Source organism: Lissotriton helveticus, chromosome 8 (assembly GCF_964261635.1).
Source record: "Lissotriton helveticus chromosome 8, aLisHel1.1, whole genome shotgun sequence".
Taxonomy (NCBI): Eukaryota; Metazoa; Chordata; class Amphibia; order Caudata; family Salamandridae; genus Lissotriton; species Lissotriton helveticus.
Window position 1 is genome coordinate 734,980,227 of NC_136069.1, and position 26,244 is coordinate 735,006,470.

At 41.9% G+C, this 26,244-nt stretch overlaps 1 protein-coding gene across 1 annotated transcript in view; it reads left to right on the plus strand.

Moving 5' to 3' along the window:
* COL4A1 (collagen type IV alpha 1 chain) overlaps window positions 1-26,244 on the plus strand; it is a 594,749-nt gene that overhangs the window by 449,595 nt on the left and 118,910 nt on the right. Inside the window, exons 29-33 of the mRNA XM_078657555.1 lie at window positions 5,697-5,794; window positions 12,290-12,440; window positions 15,291-15,404; window positions 16,555-16,722; window positions 20,560-20,649. Coding sequence (XP_078513681.1) covers window positions 5,697-5,794; window positions 12,290-12,440; window positions 15,291-15,404; window positions 16,555-16,722; window positions 20,560-20,649 — 621 coding nt within the window. The remainder of the gene's footprint in view (window positions 1-5,696; window positions 5,795-12,289; window positions 12,441-15,290; window positions 15,405-16,554; window positions 16,723-20,559; window positions 20,650-26,244) is intronic.

The following is a 26,244-nucleotide window of genomic DNA, read 5'->3' on the forward strand; positions in this document are numbered from 1 at the left end:
AGTGTTACTAGACAAAAATGAGTATAGCCTTAAAGGAGAAGCTGGAAGCCCAGGCATATTCACAGTGAAACCAATTAGATGGTGCTTGATAGTAGAATGAATGACGAACAAACATTAATACTTATGTATACCCCAGTGACCCTAGATTTAATTTAAGTTTATTGGTGTGTTATAGTCCTGATAAGATAAAGCAGTGGCAATCATTACCTGCTTGAGCAGAGAAGTTCACATAACATTTTTTATAGTATTTGTGTGAACATATGCAATATGCTCAAGAATGTATAATAGAATTGATAAATGAATCACTGCTATTTCTGTATGACTCGCACAAAACAATACATTTCTCTTTTAAAAAAGAATGGTTAATGCCCTCTGCTGTAGTGATAGTAAATATCAATTGAGAGAATATAGCAAGCAAGGTGACTCTTGAATCCCATCTTCTTCAGGTTTGAAGCAGCAATTATTGCTCTTGAGAAAGAATTCAAAAGACCGTTGAAACTGATTCTCTACAGCAATTTTTCTCTTTGGCACTAAATTCAGCCAATCTTCTTTTTTATATAGTGAGACCCCTACCTGAAGATATCCGGTATCAGGGCACTTTACATGAGCCCCTGTTGCGTCACAGGCATAACTTTTTTTGTTTTGTTAGGCACAGGGAGATTAAGTGATTTGCCCAGAATCACAAGATGTTGAGTATCGTTGCACAGACTCAAACCTGGTTCTCCAGCTTTGAGGTCGCCTGCTCTACCCATTAGGCCACATCTTTTCTTATCAATGCTTTGCCAATCATTCTGCATGATAGGACTCAGGTGAACAGAGGTTGTGCAGTAACCTGTCCATAGAAGTCTGGAAGGCACTACATAAAATCCTGTACCCATACCAGTTCCTGTATGCCCTGTCCATTTTCACAGCTCAGTCAGTACCCAGGGCCCATAAGGCATGCGGTCACTGGGTTCACAAGACGTGCCCTTTGCCGTTATCTCCCTGGCCTGGCATGTGCCATCTCTAAGACCAATCACAGGATTGTTGCTTTTCTGCAACCTTCTTGTGACGAATGGGTAAGTAAGGGCTGTGATCTGCACTGTTTCCAGGCTAGACACATGGAAGTATCTACCGCACTGATCCCCATTTGCCATACTTTTTAAAGGAGTTCTGCAATCCCATCCTTGAGAATATGGAAGCAATCTTAGTACCAGAATGTCAGAGGTCCATCCTTATATGAAAAGATCCATTAGAGAAGACTTGAATACTGGTGACCTACACAACAGCCCCAATGATTGGTTTATCTGGGATCAATTTCAGAAGCATATTCCTAAATATACTTCGGCCTTTACATCCCCCAGTCCTCCACCCAGTTGGATCTTCAGTAAGCCTTGTTTGTAGGGCAGTGGTATTTATTTTCAGAGGCATTTCACTAGAATTCATAGATGTCTCAATGTTTTTTTTCCTCCTGAAATGTTGGTTTCTCTCCTCGAGACCTTACTTATTTCAAGCCTTCTTGAATCATAAAGGTTCCTGCATGGCAAGAAGTAGCAAGAAACCGCCCAGAGCAGGAACATAGGCCCCAATATAAATCTTGGTGGTTGGGTCCGTTTCCCCACTGGGAAACAGAGTACAATACTCTATTGCCCTAGGGGAGGTCCCGACTGCCAAATTTTGAAATGTTTGTCGAGGCGACAGACATTTCTGGCATTCACAGGAACCGCCTGAATCTGGTTCTTGTAAATGCATTAGAACAGTCAAACATAATAGAGTCGTACAGCAAAGTTGCAAAGTGTTTCTTTATTTTCAAATACAAAAACCCAATGTGGGTTTTTGAATTTGAAAAAAAAAAAAATCAATGCTCCCCTTGCCATGGAAGCCATCTCTCAAGGTGAGGAGGGCATTTTTTGTTTTTTATTGCCTCTTACCGCCAGGATTTGCCTTGCTGTGATGGGCAGTAAAAAATGGCTATATGTTCATCCATCCTAATCGCGTGGATGGACAGGTAGTCAATTTTCCGCTGGCCCTTAATTCATTGAGCTGTCAGAGAAGTTGAACCACAGTAGAGATGAACTAGTCTCCGGTCTGGTGTAACTATGGCCCATCCACTTTTAAATTTGGCGGGTGGACTTTCATATTGCTGGTAAGCACGAATATGGCACCTTACATCGCATGCGTTTACAAGGCATGCAATTACAACACGGTCGTTACGACGAACTCGTTGTTACATCGTAGTACATTACAACCCAAGTCATTACATCGACTTGCTGTAGGGGGCGCGCTAAACTTAGGAATAGTATAATTTAGTATTCCAACTCCAGTGTGCGCAAAAGTAGGGAAGGTGTCTCGCATACAGTGAATTAGTGTGTGCGAGCGAGATTTGGTATCCCCTAGTGTAATATTCTGTCGCTAGGAGGGCACCCAGTGAGATTTCTCCAACATGGGTGGTCGCGACCGTTCGTGGCCAGAAAGTTGCAGCTCAAGTAAAAAAAACTATTTGAGCAGCAACAAAATCAATTTGAGAAGCTGCTCCCTCTGGCTCATAGTGTGGTGCAGTTTGTACTGATTTTTCAGTGTTGAATGAGCTCCTTGTGCTAAATCACAGCAGAATATGCCTCTTTGCTCCTGTTCACAGAATTCCGTGAAATCTCGCTAGGTTTTTTGTAACTCTGCGGAATTCTATGGAATGAAACTCCATGAGTTCCATCCAGGCCTATAAAGTACTTGGGAGCACAAACTGCCACACCTACAATGTATATTCCAGCTATAATTAGAATTTCCAGTTTGGTGTTGTAAAATGAATTATACACATATATATATAAAATATATCAAACAGTGCAGTAAGCATTAATAACAAGAGACCCGCCCAGTCAATATGAATGTTAATTTCACCAAATCTTGGCAATACCAATATCTTCCTCTTGCTCTGGAGCACAAAATACCATAAGTTGTGGTATCGTCAGAATCACTATTAGACCAAAAGGGACATATATTACCCTCTGCACCCACTTTCCTTTCTTCTTGTTGTGCATTAGCCATTTAAAAAATACCTGTCACCTGGTCAAGTCTAAGTTTGTACATCCATCTTTGAATGTTACTGACTTTAATATATTTTAAATACAACTGGGAAGGCCCTCAATAATCTGTGTCCATCGGGCGAGCCCGCGGTAATCAAACCTGATAGTCCTTAAGATCTGTTTCAATAGATTTCTCGTTAAACAACTTTTTAACATGTTTTTCCTGCATGCTACTTAACTATCCTCAAGATTGGCAAGCTGTAGCATGTCAAAACCTTTCATTATGTTGGCCAGGCAGAAGGAGCATGAATGTCATGCTGCAAGTGTCTCTTTAGCCAAATGTTGAATGTCCTTTCCTCAGCTTTTAACAAGCCATGCCAGTAATTCATAGTCCTTTGTGGGTCCTTAAATGTAATATTGGTGAAACCCAGCTCAAGCCTCAACCCAAGGTTGACTGTTCCTTTTGCTAGGCCCAACCATCTTTTCCAAATTTTTGTTTCAATAGTCTGGAGTGAGGCTAATTCCTTCTCAGAAAATAATTCACAACAATAGATTCCCTCTGCTGCCTACTACTAGCTGCATGTCATATTTTGGGGTCTAACTGGCTATCCTCTTTCTGAATCTTCCCCAGGTGAGTTATATTTTCGAACTAAGACCCTCTCATTACTTGACCCTTTGCCGATTTATGATGTGGAGGCTTCATCTAAGTCATTAAATGTCTGACCTTCATGCGGCCATCGTTCAGATTTCTTTTTGAATTCTTAAACACATGACGTAGCAGCAGCATGTCTCCCACCGACAACTTGTATTTCCTAGGCTGATGTTATAGAGGCACACAAAACACATATGTTGACTTTTTCTAATGAAATCTGAAACACCAGAGTTTACATTTGATACATTGATTGCAGTAGTATTCTTTAAGTAACTAACTAAAGAGCACCAGGATTGTCAGGGTAGTATATTTTGTTGATTGTTGGTTTATTGGAATTACTGTATTACATATATTGTGCTACACCTTCACTATTTGTGTTTGCCTTATCTTATCAAGGAAGGCACTACTGGGTTTAAATAACTCCTAATTCCTCCATTGAAAATAACAAGGTTATGTAAAAATAGACATGCTTGTCCAGACGTCGGTTTAATGTTCTTCACATAACAAACACTGCCATTTGCCGTCGAGTCCACTCTTTCAATTAATCAAATAATGAATCAATCAATAAATCAAATATCACTTAATAAAGCGTGCAGCTGCCTCAACCGAAGCATCCTGGTGCTCTTTAACTATGGGATTAGCTTCTCTGCCAATGTCTACCAATTATAGAACCAAAAACATGTTTAATCTCCATATGTTTTTGGCGTTATGTTTACATATACCACCTTCCTCGCTTCACTTAGAGCCGTAAAGTCAAATTCATTGACGAAGCCTGTGAGACTGACATGCAAATGGGACGGTTGACTTTCTCGCAGAGGAGGGTCATGTTTAGCAGTTAAAGCCTAACTGCTATTTTTTGTCCAACTTTAAATGATACTCATAAGATGTAAAAATTATATAAGTGCTGACTAATGATACCTTCAGGATGTACAGATTGTGACTGTACATCTTCTCATTGGATTACTCATTGCATTCATGTATGGCAAAATTGGCAAGTATATTTACTCTTCAGTGTATTATAATTATTTTGCTAAATTACACACTTACTCCACCATCTAAATTAAATTAACTAATTGAGCTCCAGTGATTTATGTTTTACAGTGCACAGTATAAGTCATAGGGCATGATTACAACATTGGGTGGACTGTTGTGTTTTCAGGAACGACGGACCTCTGGTCGGTGGTCCCGACACCGCAATTGCAATGCGACTGCACATGGTTGCATACGCCCATTTCTCTATGGGAGCTTGTGCTGCTGCTGTAAACCGGCCATAGCACAAGCGTCCTTAAAGAAATGGGAGCCTGTGTAAATCGCTGCAGCGTGACAGTGCAGGGATTTACAGGGAGCACCATAGGTGTCCCTAAGCCCCCAAGTGGAGGGCTGAGGGGCCCTGCTAGGGGCCCCATAGGCACTTTCCGACGGCAAATCCATGTCGGAAAGGCCGATATGGATTTACTCTCGGAAAGTGCCATCATAATCCGGAAGTCGGAAACACCTTCCTCACGGTATTATGCAGCTCTTCTGACTGGCCGACAGGCTCCTTAATCCCTTCGGAAGTCAGCCGGATTGACCAGTCGGTTTGAATTCCGACCGCCATAATTGTAATACGGCGGTTGGAAGTCAAATCAGGGATGTCGGTCAGAAAGCCTGCGATCAGCGGCCGGAGGCTTTCCGACCGAAATCCTCATTAGCCCCATTGTGTTTCGGTTTTATGCAGAAGCACTGATATGAACGAAAATAATTGTACTGAAGACATGAATACATTTACTGGTGAACAACAATGCTTTGAACCAATTTATTCAATTTTATTAGGGTATTAAATATCCTCCAGTAATTTCAATGCTGGGAAAAATATTCAAACTAGGTAATGTTTCGAAATATGATATAAATGATGTTAAACTGTTTGTAAATAAAAGCCTAACAATTAGACCTTGTTATTGTTTGCTATGTCTTCTTTGTCTGACTCTTAAAATGAGTGATTTAGAAAATAAACATTAGAACTAAATAACTGTTATGGTGCAATATATGATCATTTTTTTTTGCAGGTTATTCTGGTTCACCGGGTAGCCCAGGTCTACCAGGTCCACCAGGAAAAGATGGGCTTGATGGCTTTCCAGGTTTGCAGGGTGAATCAGGTCAAAAGGTAGGCATTTCTGTTAGCACATATCATGCTATTTTCACTTTTTCTTTAACCATTATTTTCATCAATTACATAGGTTAGGTTCCAATAATTATCCTCACTTATATAGGTTCCCAGATAGTTGATGCCAGCGTTTTATTAGCAGTGACAGGATTTAATGAATACATGAAGACGCTGACTAATAAATCATTTTTCAAGTCTACCCATTGATTAGTGAAACCTGTGTGTTGGGTCAAGGAAGACGTCTGAGTTGAGGTTTAATCTTCAGAGCCAGGCAGGTTTGGGAATCTGTCCATGGAAGGTTGTCCTGGTATCTGAACCTTGCAGATGCTGATTGACTATAATGGCACAAAGCATGTTGCCCGATCTAAAGTTTAATCCCACATTTGATATATGGTTCTAGGACAAAAAACGTGCATTTTCAAGATCTTAAAGCTGCCAAACTAAATTTTCTCTTGAGAATGTGAGACCGATCCAGGATAGGAGAGGTCCTTTCTGAGTTTAATTTCTTTCAATCTGCTAGAAATGGGGATTCTGGTTGGCTAGGCTATGCACCTAAGCCAGACAGAACCCACCGCTTATGTCAGGGCAAGTCAGTTACACACCAAAGATAACCTGCTCTAATGCTCTGGCAGCTTGGTGCAGAGAAGGCATCATCAGAGGCAATGTGTAAAGCGGTTGTGCAAGACACTCACACAGCAACACGATGAATACATCACAAGAGACTCCACACAGGATTATGTAAAAATAGATTGCTATATTATACATCCAACAAGACCAAAATGCAGACTTATTTAGAGACAAACACATGAAATTGCAGTCAACAGATAGACACAGCACACCTGTGCTCCTATTGCATGTTATACGGTCATTTATGTGAGCTTTTCTAAAACTAGTACATTTATGAATAAAATGTGGCGCACAGGAGCGCCTGCATGCCTACTACACGCTATATGGTAATCTGCTCAAGTCCTCAAGCAGCTCTGCCTCTGAACATGGTGCTGCGCCATTCTCTGGGTCCTCTCCAGAGGTTTCCCCCTCTACCAGAGGAGAAGCAATGACCCTACGGTCCGTCCCACAAGGAAAAGGGAGAGTCACAAACTTTAGGACCAACCTTGTTTGGCCCTTCTCATTCAGAATGCCCACACACAGACTCAGCTGCCTGCAAGCATGTGGTGCAGCTGCAGTGGGCCAGTTCCTTTTAAGGAAGGCGGCCTCCACAGGCCACTCATCCCTCTTTAAGGAGGTGCCGCCCAAGCGTCGGCGGGTCTCATGAGCAGAGTCATGTTGTACAAAGTCCAGGCTTCCCCTGTGGGCGGACTGCAGCTGTGCCAACATCACAAGGTGTCTCCTTGTTGCCTCAGCAACATTCCTCAAGGCAAAGGTGGCTCATCAGCTCGCACATGCACAGCTTGTGTAGCGCAAGCTGTTCTAGGGACACGCCAGCCCTGGTGCATCCCTTCTTCTTTTTCAGGTCAGGGACACGCCACAACGCTCACTCTTGGCCCATCAACTCCCTTGCATGGTCCCCTGCTTTTATCGGGTTGGAGGGGCCGCGCTGAGGGGAATTCCGTCAAATGAAGGGCAGTTGCGTCTTAGGGAGCACACCACTTCAGAAGACCCACTAGTTTTCCTGGAATGCCTCTCGGGGAAACTACGCTGCTCTCACTGGTGGTTGCCCTCCACAAGGGCGTAATTAGCAGGGAGGGCACGGCATCTCAGGAAATGCAGTGCCGTTCTCTGGGCAAGGATGAGCTGCCCTTGAACTTGTAATTGCCGGATTCTGAGTCCCACGACAAGGAAATGATAAGGCAGAGTATTTCCTTCTCCTCTTGGCTCTGGACGATAAGGAGGTAAGTCATCAAGCACTTTGAGAACACTTGGAGGCACAAAGAAAGGTGTCAGGCAGCAGGCCAGCACATAAAAACAGATTTGCAAAGTAACAATTCCTCCTCCAGGCAAGCACTCAGCAGGCCAGAACAACAAAGCAGGTAGTCCAAATGGCCATTCCTCCTGGCATCACAGCAGTCCTCCTGGCAATGTGCAGATTGTAGAGCCAGTAGCTTCTGGTTACAGGTCCCAAGCAGTGTCTGAAAACATGGGGTCAGGGCCCCAGTCCTTATACTCAAAAATGACTTTGATGAAGGGTAACTTCAAAGGAAGCCTTAGAAGTTCGCACCAATTCCTTTTAGCCCAGCCCTCGCTCCAAATGATCGGAAGGGGGTAAATTAGCCATTTGTGTGATGGCAGTGCACAGCCTATTCAGATGTAAGTGTAAACCTCTTCTCCCTCTCCCAGCCCATGAAGACTATAAGTATGCAGATGTACCCCCTGTTACATCCAGCCCTCACTGTGTGGTGGCTGTCTAGAAAGTATGCACAAAATGTAGCTGTCACCCAGTCCATATGTGTATTGGAGACAGGCCGCAAACCACAGAAAGTTTTTAGCACAGAGAAATGCCCCCTGCTAAAAGTGGCATTTCTAAAATAGTAATGAGAAATCCAACTTCACCAATTAGTAGGATTTATCACTCCTATCCTAAACATACCAAACATGGCAATATCACTCCTTAATGATCAGGAATTGCCACTTAAAAGTATATAAGGGATTTCCCAATGTTAGCCTACAAGCGTAGCAGTGAAAAGCAAAATAGGCTGTTAGTCACTACTAGGACATGTACAACATAAAGGTAGGTATCCTTCCTTTTACTTACCCAGCACCCTGCCCTTAGGGCTACCTAGACCTCACCTTAGGGGAGACCTATGTGTAATGAACAGGGAGTTTAAGGCTTGGTTAGTAGTTTTAAATGCCAAGTCAAAGTGCCAGTAAACTGCACACAGGTCCTGCAGTGGCAGGCCAGAGGCAGGTTTTAAAGGCTACGGGTCCGACTCACAGAACTGACTTAAGACAAAATCCTAAACTTACTACCATTTTGGTATTCACAGAAGGCACTTACTCATTTTGGTATTCACAGAAGGCACTTACTCATTTCAGTATTCACAGAAGTTAGGAGTCCTAACTTTAGAACTCCTAAATGCCTTCTGTGAATACCGAAAGTCTTAAAATTAGGATTTTTCTCAGTTTAGAAGTAGTAAAGTTAGGACTCCTATCTTTAGGACTCCTAATTGGCTTCTGTGAATACCGAAAGTATTAAAGTTAGGATTTTTCTCAACTTAGGAGTCCTAAAGGTAGGAGTCTTAACTTTAGGACTCCTAAACACCTTCTGTGAATACTGAATGTCTTACAGTTAGGATCTTCTCAGTTTAGGAGTCCTAACTTTACTGCTCCTAAACTGAGAAAAATCCTAACTTTCAGACTTTCGTTATTCACAGAAGGCATTTAGGAGTCCTAAAGTTAGGAGTCCTAACTTTACTACTCCTAAACTGAGAAAAATCCTAACTTTCAGACTTTCGGTATTCACAGAAGGCATTTAGGAGTCCTCAAGTTAGGAGTCCTAACTTTACTACTCCAAAACTGAGAAAATTCCTAACTTTAAGACTTTCGGTATTCACAGAAGGCATTTAGGAGTCCTAAAGTTAGGAGTCCTAACTTTAGTACTCCTAAACTGAGAAAAATCCTAACTTTAAAACTTTCGGTTTTCACAGAAGGCATTTAGGAGTCCTAAAGTTAGGACTCCTAACTTCTGTGAATACCGAAATGAGTAAGTGCCTTCTGTGAATACCAAATAGAGTAAGTGCCTTCTGTGAATACCAAAATGGTAGTAAGTTTAGGATTTTGTCTTAAGTTAGTTCTGTGAATCGGGCCCAACTTCTGTGGGTAGCACAATCAGTGCTGCAGGCCCACTAGTAGCATTTAGTTAACACACCCTGGGTTTATGGTACACCACTTTACAAGGGTCGTACAAGTAAATCAGATATGCTAAACATGTGTAAACCAATCCGACCATGTTCACGGGAGAGAGCACATGCACTTTAGCACTGGTTAGCAGTGGTAGAGTGACTAGAGTACTTCGGTCAGACAAATAGGTGGAAGAAGGCAAAAACTTTGGGGATAATCCTGCAGAAAGGGCCCGACCAGACAATCCCTTCAAGCCTAAAGCCGGGGTAGACTAATCAGTACCTTGATGGACTTCCCTGCTTAGGGTGAGAGAACATGGACCCTGACCCACTACCACAGGGGCACATGTCAGTCCTATGCCTTTCTGAACCTAGTTGGATCCCTCTCTCTATACTTTTAGTGCCTACTAACCTAACCCATAGGGAATCCTTCTCATCTGTGGACCCCATCTGTGAAGCGCCTAACTTTAAGTTGTTCACAGATGTATTCTAGTAGGCAGATAATACCACAATGGCCAACCAAGTGATCTGGCCTATTCCAACCCTTGGGCCTGACTTCTGTCTAATCTGAGGAAAGGCAGTATTGTGTGAATTGAAAGTGATACTAACGAACACTGTTTAGTGGCAGAAAACAATGTGGAGGCAGCAGCCAAACAATATAACAAATGACTGGAAACTGCATCAAATCAAGTAGCACCCGTCAAAATGGTCAAATGAAAGCAACAAAATCCCTCAGCTCCTTGGTTCCCACCGGAGCTTAGGAAATGTAAGCAAAATTGTAGGAAACAGGAAAGAAAGTGGAGAATGGCATATAAAGAGGAGGAAAAGGAAAAATATAAACAGTCAATAACCAAATACAAAGATAGCATCTTGAAAGACAAGGCAGAATATTTTACAAAGAAGATTGAGGAAGTCAAAGACGCAACCAAAGAGCCTTTTCAGACAGTGACAGAACTAACAAGTAGTCACAACAAAGACTCTCTGACTGCCAATCAGGCTTTCTGTAATTCACTGGCAGATTTCTTTTAAGAAAAAGTACCACAAATTGTTTAAAAAATTCTCAGATGGTAAACTGTGCACTATGTTGATATCTGCTAATGGGAGCAATTACTCCCTTAATGCAACCAAAGCCTTGACTGAATTTGTTACTCCACCGGCAGAGTATATCATAAACCTATTAAAAACCTCCACCTGGGGCTCACCAGATGATCCATGCCCGCCAAATACAACTAAACTAGCAGCAGAAATCATTGCGTCTAAATTAACATATTTACAAAACTATGTGCAAATTAATCCTCTTCTTACAAAAGCCTCTCTTGATCATAATGACCCGTGCAACTTTAGTCCAATCTCCCGTCTCCTATTACCGGCCAAAATAGTAGAAACATTTCTGAATGATCAACTGGTATCTTTCATCGAGACCAACAAACTTTTGGATAGGACACAATTTGGCTTCCGGACGGGCCATAGTACGGTCGCTTAACTACCTGCGGGGTCAGAGGTTTGGCTTGGAATTTATTAAAATCCTACTTAGCGGATTGGGAGCAACTAGTGAAGTTACAAAACTTTACTTCCCACTCTTTCTCCTTGCCATGTGGAGTCCCACAGGGATCCTCACTGAGCCCTACTCTTTGTAACATTTATGTTTCCCCATTAACAGATCAGATAAGAAATTTCGGATTTTCACTCACATCCTATGCTGATGATACCCACATTGTTGTCTCCATAGGGGAAAAATGATGCTAACACTGGAAACTGATTTCAGAACTGTATGATAGCTGTCCTTGATTGGATGGATAAAAATTGCCTGAAACTGAATGCAGGAAAAAACAGAGGTCCTACTGTTTGGACCAAAATCATAGTTTTGGTGTCCGTCAGCCTGGCCAACCACTATGGGCCCAACTCCCCTTCTAGTGGAAAAGGCTTGAAACTTGGGTGTGATTATTGATACTAAACTTGACTTTACAGATCATATAAATAAACTTACTTCTTCCGCTTTAACACCCTTAGAATAATAAAAAAAAGTCTGCCTTTCATACCTGCCAATCTACAAAAAACATTAGTTACCTCGCTAATCCTGTCTAAAATAGATTATTGCAACAGTTTGCTTCTGATCACCCATAAGTCTAACATAAACAAACTTCAGGTGCTGCAAAACGCTGAGGCTAGGCTTTTGCTGAAAATCCCCAAATTATGTTCAGTTTCCCAAGACCTAAAAGATCTGCATTGCCTTCCTGTTAAGGAAATAATCCCCTTTAAGGTTTTATGTTTAACCTATAAGGCAGTTCATAATCTTGGTCCTGACTCTTTGAATCAAAGTTTAAACAGTATGTCCCTGCTAGAAAGCTTCGTTCAGCCACTGCAAATCTATTGGTACAGTCTAAATTTGAACAAGTACGATGGGGCGGAAAGTGCATCGTGTTGGAAGCATCCAAAGTATTGAATACAGTTCTTCTCTGTATAAAGAACGCACCCAGTCTCCTTTCTTTCAGGAAGGCTGTAAAGACCGGGTTATTCAAATCCTGGGAACTCTTATAACTGTTCCTGTCTGACACTCGCAACCGATGCCTCAGGGCAATAATGCGCTATACAAATATAACTAACATTACATACCATTACATCTGTAGCACCAGCAGATTGTGCATGTAACTGAATTTGTATATTTTGTGTGCCAACCTAAATATGTCTTTTTATTTTCAAGGGTGAGGCTGGTGTAGGTCTTCCAGGACCTAAAGGAGTGCAAGGACTTCAAGGCCAGCCAGGATCTACTGGAGAAAAAGGCAACATAGGGGTGCCAGGCCTGCCTGGAGATCAAGGTTTTCCAGGAAACTCTGGTCCACCAGGGGCACGAGGTAAGGTCCACAATTACCATGCTATGAGATCACATGTGAAATCGCTACAGACTGGCAATTGTTAATGTGTACCAGAGAAGGCTCCTCACATAAAATGTGTGAATGTATGACGTTACTACGACATACATTACCATGCAGTAGGTAACAACGCGGACGTTACATCGTCCGTGTTGTTACCACGCTTGGCTTTGCACCGCAAGATATTTTTACGACTTGCACTAGATGGCGCGCTGGACTTATAGTATAAATTACTATTCCTACTCCAGTAGCGCAACAGTAGGTAATGTGTTGTATTTAAAATCCAAAACATTCCTTGGTATTGCGCACCATCTAGTGCAAGTAGTAGAAACTACTTGTGATGTAATGCCATGCGTGGTATCAACATGGACGATGTAACGTCCACGTAGTTACCTACCCGCGCAGTATTGACAGCCTTATAAAAGCTGTTTTCCAGATTTGTGGACATTGTGAATAGAAATCAAACCAGTTTTGTTTTGTACATATTCATGTTCATATTAGAGTGCAATAGTGTACTCGGTGTGTATAGTGGTTTGTGGTTTTGGCTATCCCGTATTTTCTGCTGCATACCCATATATTTTTACAGTTTCATTCCTACATTTACAGCAACTAAAGGCTCTTATATCACTAATGGGATTTTGGCAAGGATCAATAAGTAGTTAACATTTTATAAGGGCTTCCACTTTGCCACCTTATAATAGGGATTAGTGAAAGAAGAAAACCTATAATATTATGAGTCAACCACTGTCACCTACACATAGCCAGCATAAATGCTATCAAAACTTTCCATGAGTACCAAAACTATAGCTCAGAACTGGGATAGAAAAATTATCTTTTGTACTTTTGGTGATAATGTGGCCATGGAAACATTCTTCATCCTCATTCACCCCAGATCAGCTTTTCCTTATTTCTTCCTATGCATTGTAATCAGAAGTCCCTCTGTTCATTCCAGAAAATATATTCTTACTTGTTGTGTGTCACACACAACTTCACTGCGTAGAGCAGACCTAGTTCAATTACCTGCATCAGAAATGTTTTCTCAGTCACATTCACGTTCTTCTACTTTTTATTGATTCCAAGGTCCAAGAACTAATACCATTTTGCGACCTTTGAGCTGAAACCTTCTTACATCTTTGCTGCGCTCATAATTATTGTTCTATTCCTCAAATCTTTCACCAGGAAGACCAAGCTTGATGCACCTTTACCCGCTTGTTTGCCTGACTTGAATCTCTGGCATTTTCCCCCAATTATAGGATCTTCCACTTTCAGTTTGCGTGCCACCATTAACTAGTTTGATATAAATAATAACTCTTTTCTGTCAACTCTGGCATGGAGTTCAAGCATCCTATCCAGTTCTAGCCTAACAACTGTTCACGGATTACAGTCTTACATGCTATGGTTTTATTATTTTTGATGATGTTTGTTTGGTCATATACAAGAATTTGTGGTCCTCCCTCACATATTGCTTGGCAATTTCCATAATTTTGCTCTTTAGGCTACCAGTCAAAGTTAGCATATGGCACAGCTCCAATATCCAGTTTTAAAGTGGGTAAACCAAAAGTAGGCTAGGGACACTGCCTATTGTAAGTGGCACAACGGAAGTGAATATTTTGAGACTGGACTACGTAGCCCTCACTGCTGACCACTGAGGTAACCTTGATAGTTGGAGCAGAGCAGTGACTCAATCCTATCTTTTAATGTGCAGAGACTCCGCAGTTGTACCGCTACTACTAGTAATATACCTTTGTGAATAGCAAACAATCGCAGTCTTACACAAAATGTAAGCTTACCTTTGTGAACCAGGATTGCAGTATTGATTGTTGGGCTGAATTGCTGGTTTATTTGCAACCTCTCAATTCTTAAAAGTTTATCCACCCCAGAAGACATGAGCGCTGCATGATTGTCATGTGTAAATGTCTCGCCCCAGTTGGCTACAGCTGGTTTGGGGAGAATGAGTATTAACTTTATACAAAGGTGCGAGATCCTTTGAGTATGTAGATGGAGGCAAGATGATGGTGAAAAACAGGTGGTTCTGAGGAAGAAGCGCAGTGACTTCTTGAAAGGGCCATGTGGTCCTGCACCCCCTCCCACAGGATCAACTGTATCAAGGTCGCTATGGAATGTGAACATGCAGGATCCCAGATTTAAATTGGACCCTTGGTAGACTCATGCAAAGCCAACTATAATTTTATATGCCACACATGTAGAATCCAATGAACTCCACTATGGTCTTGATTAGACATGCATGTTAACCTAGCTGTTATTCAGTATATGAGCCATAGAATATAGAGTTTAAGTACCCCAATTCATAAATAAAAAAGGTAACTTTTACAAAAAGGAAGCTCACAAGCATCTCCTCCTCATGTGTAGCAGTAAAAATGCATGTCCCTTCACTACATAGTGCCGCCAATACATACAGTCCCCCACATCTTGCAAAGAGATGACAGTAGTCCCTCTCTGAAAAGATGGGTGCACTCAAGGTGCCCCTCTATCTCTGTAAACAGTTCTGTGCTTCCAGGTCAGTTTCCAGGTAGAATACATAGTGGGCTTGTATGATTTAGGAGGGAAAATCAGAAATCACAGGGAAATAAAACAGGGTGTGGCTCCATTCAGGAGATTTTCCATCCAAACTGTAAGGCGTGAGTTACATAGAGGAGAAGCTAAATTGTGTGCAGTCTTTGAAAGCTTGAATAGCTCAATAACAAGTCTGGGGAGCTTTCCTTGTTGGGGAAGAGGTAATGAAAGTAACAAACAATTACATTTGTTATTTGTAATGTTAATATGTAAAATTAAAAATATGTGTAAAACCTCTTACTTGCACTTTCTGTCTAGGTGAACCTGGTCGAGTTGGACAACCAGGCGCACCTGGTGCCCCAGGTGTACCAGGAATGGGCCAGCAAGGTTCACCAGGCCCGCCCGGACCACAAGGACCTCCTGGGTTGACAGGTACAAACGACAAATAAAGTGCCTACTTGATATATGACTGAAAGCAGAGCCTCATATTGTACCTTTGTAGATAGGTTTACCAGCTAACCAGTAGCAACATTTGATCTCTATGTATGAAAAGGTAATGTTATCTATGTTATGTTTATTAGGGCATTATGTAGCCATTAGGTGACACATCTTTTAATGCAAATTATTTCTGGGCAAACCTCCTTTTGATTCCACTTATTACCTGCCAGCCTCAGATAACCTACACTCAATCATGCACACTTTTTTTTCTCCCTTGTCTGTCCTGTAAAGCAGTTGTCCCTCCCAGGGATAAACTATTTCAGGAATCATCAACAAAAATTTAATCGTGAAGTCATTTTTCAATGACCAAAGGGACTCCTGTGTTACTCATTATTTGCTGCTAATTGAATAGATTAATATGCTAATGAGATGGAGCTCATACTTCATAGGCACGTAACTCACAGAAAATACAAACAATGTTTGCTTACATCCCACAACATTATTCCATGTTTGCATTTATAATTTTGGGGGGTGTTTATTGACCATTTGGGGAGTTTTTCCAGTACTTTTTGGATTTGTTGTTTGATAGATACCCCTTCTATTTTGCTTTTTTTACATGCCCTTTGAAGTTTGTTTTCCACCCGGAGCGCCCTGACATACGTATCAAATCCCCTGCTGCAATTTGTGTATTCTGTAGTTTTCAGTTTTAAGCCCCAAGGGGTCAATCCAATTACTCATTCTATGACGTTGACAAAATGGGTCACGGTCGTAATTTAACTTGGTAACACCAACAGCAGCTCTTATTTCAGCACTGCTGAAATAAGGTAGCAGATTGTTTAGTTATAAATTATTAGATGTATTTTACCATAATGAGGAAATAATTTTTAGGGAGGGATGGTATTAGAGGCGAAAGTGTAACAAAGAGTCCGGTTTGCCCTGCCATAGTCTATTGTGCATAGCAACTTCTTCCATCTTGTCTCTCCCTTTGCTCCATCTGAAATTACACATGATCTATTTAGTTCTGTTGATATGATTTATTTCATAAATCATGTCAACCTTTAATGGAAAACATATTGAGTAGTTAATGTGAATATACACTGCCCCATTCAAATAAATGCTTGTGCTTTTTGATCACACATTTTAGGACCTCCAGGGATAAAGGGAGAATCTGGACTCCCAGGATTTCCAGGGCTGGACATGCCAGGACCAAAGGGCGATAAGGGTTTTCCCGGACCTTCTGGAATTCCGGGAGTATCCGGTTTACCTGGCCCACCCGGTCAACCTGGAAGAGAAGGTCTGCAAGGTTATCAAGGTGAGAGTTCTTTTTATGTTCATTAACATGCTGTAAGATTCACATCACTATGAAACAATTGCAAACTACCATCTACCTGATCCGCAAGAAGGGCTCATTTATCATATTTAATTTGAAAACATGTCAAGATACATTACTGGGAGATTTAATGTCAACACTTCCTCTTTGTGTGGCACTTGTCCACTCAGGGTCCTTGACGGTGAATCAATGATCTTAGGGATAATCATAAAACCCAAGAGACTAGATGAACCATTAGCTAACAGCACCGCTGATGTATGTGGCTGATTTAAAAATGTACTGCATGATAACCAATTTAAGAAACAATTGCCCATAGGACAACAGGTATCCAAGGATAATAAGATAAACTTTGACCTTGTTAGCGTTTGAGATAGAAGAGTAGAATCTGATTAGTACCAAAGGAGAGCTAACGGTCCAGCAGGAACAGAAATGGAGTGAGAGCAACAATTAAGAGAACATTCTATAGAAGTTTAAAACGAATTCCCAAGAGTTCCCTTAAATCTTAAAAATTGAAAGCTATACATCCATCCTCCATTCCTCTTCATTTTTATTGCGGCAGAATCTGTCCCTGGTCACAAATTAAACAAATAGGACGGGAAAACAAGGACTTGACTGCATGCCTTTCAGATAATTTGCAAACCTCAATGTCTTTTGAGATTTTAAATTGCATTAGGAAATGAAAGCACGAACCTACCTGAAATTCAGTAATTTTATAGGTTCAAAGTGGCATTCCCGCAATTACACATAAAATCATCAAATGCGCCAAATCTATTGCAATTAAACCAAGCCAACATTCTTGTTAAGATCTTATCTTGCATAATACTCGTTTATAGGAATTTGAAAATCCCAGTGTTTTTTTAACAGAACGCTTTTTTGTGTAAGTGTTCTCCCGTGGAAGACTGATTTGAGTAGAACACGTCTTTCAGGAAATGTGAAACTGATGTGTGCTACGGCTACAAATTCCCCCACTCGTACCCTACAAAGCTTTGCTAAGTAATGTATCCCCCTTGCCCTTGTTTTTCATGTAAAATTCCTTCAAAAGTAATTTCACTTAAAATGCATAATTTTGGATAGTTTTCACAAAAAGTCCATAAATTATGCAATGGGACTAAGATCACAACTGGTGCCTCCCCTATTTGGAAGGTGAATAGAAAGGCCTCATTCTACATCCAATATTAAACATGTTCCTGCAATCAGCATAGGCCGCCAGACAAATGCCTATGCAGGGGGGAACCGTAAACCACAGCTAAGAGGCTAATAATAACAAGCCAGCAGAGGTCTTGCATATGAAATTGTGTACTACATGCATTAAAATGGCATATAAATCTGATTCATATAGATTTAGCCATATCGATTGGGGCACTGTCGCACACCTTGATTTCATGTGCATGAGATAGACATACAAGCAGATACAACAAGGCAGATTTGTTTCATTTATTAGAAATGATGTAAAGACTTTACTTTGGATTAACAATCAGACAATTGTGTCATGATTCCCCCATAGTTAGAGAAAGCAAAATCGATATAATAATGAAACTTGTAAATACCCACTGCTAAAGATTTCTGGACCTATTCCTAAAAGCATTTTGTACTCCAGTAGTTCTCTTCTACATACTCTTATATATGAGCACTGCTTAATTAGAGCCGTGGTTTTCAGTGCTGTGCACCTGCACTTAATTATCAACACCACACTTATGACAGTCTACCACATGGTGGGCTGCTCATCTAATTTAGAGATGAGCAGAACAACGGTTATTTAGGAATACAATATACATAAAAAACTAATAATACCTGCATCCCGAACCATTCATTTAGCTTTGGGGACCTGGAGTAATCTGAACTATCGCACTTCCAGGCAAGAGAGATGGTTAGTAGTCGTTTTGGTGCCATCATTGGCAGCGATGACGGGGGCAATGGGTGGTGAAAGCTGCAGTGACCTACTGGTCAGTCAGGGCCCTAACCCTTATTATTTTACAAATGAAGCACTGCATGTGAATATGCCTGAAACATCTAAAATAGGAATAAAATAGTAATATTTTATGATATTCAAGACATAATCAAATGCAAATAGCACAAACAGAAAGCACTGTGCCCTCATTCAGTAGCGGTTCCTGGTGGGAGTGCTACCGGGCGGTGACATGGGGCGGAGGAGGGGCAGGGTGAGGGGTAGTAAACACTGGAATACGGATGAATGCAGGTAAGTTGACAAATCAATAAAACAAATTTTGTTGCGCGCGCTGCATTGCATTTGTCGACGCAGCGCACGCAACGGAATTCGTTTTATTGATTTAATTGTCAACTTACCTGCATTCATCCGTATTCCGGTGTTTACTACCCCCACCCTGCCCCGCCCCAGTCACCGCCCGGTAGCACTCCCACCAGGAGCTGCTACTGCCCTCATTGCGCTTTTACTAATAGAGAGTTAGCCGTATTGGAGCGGAATGACAAAAGCATGTAAGAGTACGTAAAAAGACATCTTGCAGCACTGATTTCCAAAAATAATAAACGATTCAGCGCCGTTGTTTTTAGAAAATTATAGATGCTTAGTAGCCTATTTATAGGGAAGCCACACAGGGCAGGGCAGCGCAGCAGGTCACCTTGCTGTGCTGCTCTGTGTGACAGGGAAAGGGCTGGAATGCATCGTATTTAAGGCAATATGGTGCATTCCTGTCCTTTTCCCTGCACTGGCGTAGTTTTGGCTGCTTAGCGCCAATGCCAGCATCCTTGCACCATGATTCAAGGGTACCTGCGTTGTAAGTAGAATTGTTTTTGTGCAGGAAGGAGCTCCTTCCTGCACAAAAACAATCCCCAGGCTTTTTCCTCTTTCTATTTGTGCTGCATTCTGCAGTACACATAGAAAGAGGTAAAAACGAGGAGAAACAACCATATTTCTCCCCCGTTACGCCTCACCGGGGGAGGCATACGTTTTTGGACATTTCCAGGTTTACCACTTCTGGTAAATCTGAGAATGTGGCAAAATCCATGGATGTTGCATAGGAACACCCACGCAACGCCCATGGAAACGCCTCCCCGCCGCTTTGCTCTGTGTTGCATGACTCGAGATTTATGAAGCCACTCAGGGCCACGCAAGGTGGCCTTGCGTGGCTTCATTAATCTCTTTTTTATGCTGCATCTCTCCTGCATCACATTGCGTGGTGCAAGAGCGACGTAAAGTGGCTCATAAATATGTCCCTTATTGTCTGTAATTTTTAGTATGGGCAACATTTAAGGGGGTCTTAAAATGCAAAAAGTGTTTGATCACCCATGTACAGCAGTCTACAAAATCCATCTAAATTTCCTATTTGTGTTTGTGTCTTTGGTTATTCCTTCTTTGGGAACTAATGTTAGAATATCCTGTGCTTCCCTTGTGGAAGTAAGGAGAACTGCAATACATGGTGAAAGCCATATGTATATTTCCATGACGCAACATAAGGTAATTGTGTAATTTTAGTTGTTTTTATTAAACGGCACATACAGTGCACAATCTTCCATTAGCATGGCATGTAAGTGCCTTTTAGCTGTCGGTATTAGGACCATACATATGTTTCTATTGTAGACCATTATCTGATTTGATTTTGTGGAGGTGGAATGGTTTCATGTGAAAGGCTCAGAACCTCTAAAAGACCTGGAGGGAGTATGAAATGGAGAAGGTGATTACTGCTACAGCAATTGGGTTCGGATGAGTACCACAAAAACTAAACGGGGTACTTGAAAATTAGACAAAAAACAACATTTCAAAGCACAAGAGTTCACAGCTGACAATCCTTCAAACATTATTTCGAGAAAGTAATTTTTGCCCATGTTTGTGTTTATTTCAAGGATCCAAAGGTGAAATGGGAGTCATGGGAACGCCTGGAGAACCAGGGCCAACTGGGTTAACTGGCAATACAGGTGGCCCAGGGGAAAAAGGTAAGAAAGGTTCCTTACTTATTTTACACAGTGCCTTCTAATGGGGTCTAGCCTGTTTCCAAAACCACCCGAGTTGTGAGGTAATGAAACGGGGGCTATTAGATCACACCTGCACTTTACAAATGTTAGATATCAATTTTTAATGAAAACAACACTCTTGTAATTCATTTTCCACCTCAGGATGCTAGACCATTTAAAAAGATTTAAGTTCTAAAAGCCATGAGTTGTCCTTTGTGGAAGCACCTTAGTGGGGAAAGTAGAGTTCTGTGCGTACCTGCAGGCCGGACTGGGAACCAAAACCGGCCCTGGCACAGTGCTCGGTCGCCCCCCCCTCCCCACTGGGTGGGGGAGGGGGTGTTGGAGGTGCCGCCGAGCTCTCTGCCAGGGCCGGTTTTCGGCCGATTTTGGTACAGGGCCGATTTTGCTGCCCCGTAACAAAAACGGCCCCCAGGGACCCAAAACCGGCCCCCACCCGTGCGGCGCACCGGGGGTTTGCCCGGTGCCCGCTATGGCCAGTCCGACCCTGCGTACCTTTGTTCTTGTGTGTGTGTCTGAGCATGTGGACGTGGGTTTGTTGTTTTCAACCTTTATATTAACGTACATTTTTAGAACAGAAATTCTTTCCCTTTTTAATTTGGGTGGAGGAGTCATCTGGAACAGCAGGCTGTTACTAGCAACCGAGATGCGATAACCAGCCAATTTTTAAAATCATTATAATTATATTGTTAATATTCTCAATATTTTCTACCAAGGATCCCCTTTGTCTCAGTCATTTCCTGATAATCAGTGTCCCATATTCCATCTAATTCCAGTGGTTTATGTAGATGATAATTAGCATTGTATAATTTAATTAACTTAAAATATATAAACATTTTCTTCCAATTACATCTTAGTGCACATTTTATAGCTTTTGCGGAAAATTCTCCTAAAAAAACAATTTGCGTTTTCGAGGTATAATATTTATATTCTTTTTTTTATTGATTTATTTTGGATAAAAGCCATAAAATCCCTACACTTGGCAATACGTTAGTCTCCATATTTAGACAGCAAAAGTCATGTGTACATAGAACATCTTGTGTAATAACAACTAATCAGCAAATTCAAAGAAAAACATTGCTAAAATGTGCTAAATTAAGATTCAGTTTCATATTAATCTTCACATACCTGCCTAGACAGTAACTTGTAATGAGCGGAAATTATTTTTGATTAATTTCTGAATTTACACCCAAAATCTGTTGTGACAAAGCAACATGCAAAATACTTTTACCTTTTGGAGCAGTTTTGAAAATTATATTGAGTTTTTCTTGTAAGAAAAGCTAAATTTGACGAAAGATTAAGGAATAGTTTAGAGTTTGGCAGACAGGTTTATCCACTAAAATCATGGTGCATTAACTTTCTCTGCCAAACTACGGTCTGCCCACCCTATTTAGAGTATGGCAGACCATCTTTCAGACTGCCGTGTCCTGCTGTCTCCACCATCAGAAAGCTAACTCTAACAGGCCAATGGAGGATGGGCTGTTTGAGTAAGGACGTTATACCACTCACCGGATGGAAAAACCAGGCAGTTTCGAACAGATAAAAAACAAGCATTTGCAATGCAATTGGTCTCGCCTTTGAGACCTTATATGTATTTAGCTATGCAGCACATTAGCCTGGTTTCTGAAACATCTACTGTTCTTTAACATGGAGGGAAAGTAAGCACCAAACTGTGTGACATGCCAGGTATGGGAACGCATGGAGAGAAATATTGCCTTTCAGCGGGAAATGGTATAATCAAAGCTCTGTTTTTAATATAAAATCGGTGGTCATTTCACTGAAAATACAAGATTTCAAAAAAATATTATTGTCTACGGGTGCTCGTGGAAGACAATTTCTATCAACTGGAATCTAGCTAATGCTAAAGTGATTCTGGTATTTTACTGACCTCTGCTGGTCGTTTTCTATCTAAAAAGTTAAATAGAGGCAGTTGCTAGAAAATAAAAAAAAAGAAAGTCCCTCAGCAGAAAGCAATTCTGGTTTTTACTGACCTCTGCTGGTCGTTTTATATCAAGACAGTTAAATAGAGGCATTTGAACAGAAAAAAGTCCCTAAGTGGAAGCAGACAAGTCCTAGGGCTGATCTCCAGAGCCGACAAAGTACATACACATATATGTATATACTAAAGTATATAAGTATATACTAAAGTATATACAAGAGGTCTCGAATGCTCGCCCTAAAAATGACCACCACATATCCTGAGTGTCGGGGTCATTGGTTTTTCAATTACAAACTCCTGTTTTTGGGAGTTTGTTTTTGAAAAACAAAAAACTGTTTGTTGTGCAGCTTCCTGAAAGATGCCAGTCATGTGCCAAACTTGCACTTTCTTTAGAGGAACCTTCATGGTGGCCATTCCTGTGATGACATAGAGATTACTACTGTCCCAGCGATGATCTCTAGATATGGCAGGCAGTAATCCGTCAGGGTGGTTGACATAAGGCCTTCTTTGACCCTGACAGACGGCAGTCTTTAGATCAGGTCCTAGGTGTTCTGCTGGCTATGTTGAATTCATATTTTGCAGAAGACTTTTGGGCACAATTTATTATAAAGATTTTGGGGACAAGTCATTAAGACTTTGCTCTGACTTGCTCTAGTAATAATCATGAATTCCAGACGTAAGGCAAGACTCGTCCTTGCTTACTCCTGAAAACCATGAGTAAGTCACTAGTATTTCAAATGTAAGTCAAACCTGATCATATAACCTTCTTGGTGAATTGGGCCCCAACATATGTATTAAGATCTTAATTGGGACTATGCTGTTAATTAATTGGGAGATAATGTGGTGATATGTGCGATTCTGAGCAGTAATATCATGCTAATGAAGTGGGGTGTGGGGTGTGGGGTGGGGGGTCAGGAAATAAACTGCCTAGAATGGGAAATCACCTGCTGGACCTGATATGACAAGTCCTTTAGCATAGAATTCCCCTTATTCTGGGGAGTTTAACACAGATATTTACTACCTGCTCTGAGGAGGTAGTACATATCTGTCGAAGGCTAGTGCGGGTATTGGGCATTGGAGGTGGGGTCTGGATGGGTGTCTGGGTATGAGGAGGACGTGCACTCTCTGGGGAAACATTGTCTGCTCTCCCCTTGTTGTTCGAGGTGTTGGGACGGCAGATTGTGCCTCTGTGCTTAGCTTCTCACCCACTTCCAAAAATATTTCGTTAACATGCAGACCTGTATCTAGTAAAACAGATGCAGTGTTTCCAGACGAGGACACTTCAGGTCCAGAAATATTGGACCATTCTCAGTTGCTTGGTTTCCCTAGCGATCTGGCTTCCGTGCAATTCATCATGGAGACAAAAATGTTTATTCATCGCAGTACTTGACAAATGCTGAGATACGCTGAATATAACTTTAGTATATTCAATTGGAGAGGGTTTTCTGCCTAATCCAAGATTGCATTTTTTCAATTGGTTTTGTCAAATCTTAGTTAAGTATTACAGCGCTTAATTAGACACAGTCACTATGCCTTAATTGCCACGTGGTTGGCTTGCTTTAGGGCTGAATATGAAAGCTCAGTACCCAACATATGCCGGTAAATCATGTATAAAGGGGTTTCTAAGCTCATATGCCAGTCCATGAAAAACTATTTCAAAAGGGGGTGGTGATGGACAGAGTATCTGAGTTAATCAGAACACTCCTACCCAGTCAACAGATCAGGGCTTGATCCATCACCGTTTTTTAGCTCACTGCACCATCCCAGTTCAGAACCTGGCTATATGCAAATTAGTCTGTCCCTGGCCCAGTGCATCATGGGAACAGGGCAGACCAAACTACCAAGCCAATTCTTCACTGGAAAGGAAACAAGCTTCCGGGGACCGGTTTCTGGCATTACAGCCGTCTTCGGGCCGGCTTGCTTGAATCCTGATGGTGCAGTGAGCAAGGGACTCATGTCTGAGCATACCCTTCCACACTTGTGGTGGCCAAAATATTTCAAAAGGGGGTGGTGGTGGACAGAGTATCTGAGTTAATCAGAACACTCCTACCCAGTCAACAGATCAGGGCTTGATCCATCACCGTTTTTTAGCTCACTGCACCATCCCAGTTCAGAACCTGGCTATATGCAAATTAGTCTGTCCCTGGCCCAGTGCATCATGGGAACAGGGCAGACCAAACTACCAAGCCAATTCTTCACTGGAAAAGAAACAAACTTCCGGGGACCGGTTTCTGGCATTACAGCCGTCTTCGGCCCGGCTTGCTTGAATCCTGATGGTGCAGTGAGCAAGGGACTCATGTCTGAGCATACCCTTCCACACTTGTGGTGGCCAAAATATTTCAAAAGGGGGTGGTGATGGACAGAGTATCTGAGTTAATCAGAACACTCCTACCCAGTCAACAGATCAGGGCTTGATCCATCACCGTTTTTTAGCTCACTGCACCATCCCAGTTCAGAACCTGGCTATATGCAAATTAGTCTGTCCCTGGCCCAGTGCATCATGGGAACAGGGCAGACCAAACTACCAAGCCAATTCTTCACTGGAAAGGAAACAAGCTTCCGGGGACCGGTTTCTGGCATTACAGCCGTCTTCGGCCCGGCTTGCTTGAATCCTGATGGTGCAGTGAGCAAGGGACTCATGTCTGAGCATACCCTTCCACACTTGTGGTGGCCAAAATATTTCAAAAGGGGGTGGTGATGGACAGAGTATCTGAGTTAATCAGAACACTCCAACCCAGTCAACAGATCAGGGCTTGATCCATCACCGTTTTTTAGCTCACTGCACCATCCCAGTTCAGAACCTGGCTATATGCAAATTAGTCTGTCCCTGGCCCAGTGCATCATGGGAACAGGGCAGACCAAACTACCAAGCCAATTCTTCACTGGAAAGGAAACAAGCTTCCGGGGACCGGTTTCTGGCATTACAGCCGTCTTCGGCCCGGCTTGCTTGAATCCTGATGGTGCAGTGAGCAAGGGACTCATGTCTGAGCATACCCTTCCACACTTGTGGTGGCCAAAATATTTCAAAAGGGGGTGGTGATGGACAGAGTATCTGAGTTAATCAGAACACTCCTACCCAGTCAACAGATCAGGGCTTGATCCATCACCGTTTTTTAGCTCACTGCACCATCCCAGTTCAGAACCTGGCTATATGCAAATTAGTCTGTCCCTGGCCCAGTGCATCATGGGAACAGGGCAGACCAAACTACCAAGCCAATTCTTCACTGGAAAGGAAACAAGCTTCCGGGGACCGGTTTCTGGCATTACAGCCGTCTTCGGCCCGGCTTGCTTGAATCCTGATGGTGCAGTGAGCAAGGGATTCATGTCTGAGCATACCCTTCCACACTTGTGGTGGCCAAAATATTTCAAAAGGGGGTGGTGATGGACATAAAAAACTAGCATGGAAGGGCTTAGAAGTGCTTAGTTTTGCCAAAGTGTAACAATATGCATGTTGTCATGTGCTAAAGAATATTTAGGAGATGCAATCAGAAAATTGGTTTTTACTAAGAAGGGAAGTGTTGGCATACAGTCTAATATTTTCAACTCTGACGTGGAGTTTCTAAAGGTAACAAAAAAATCCTTTGGCTACCAACTGAATCACAACACCAAGGTTGACTCTT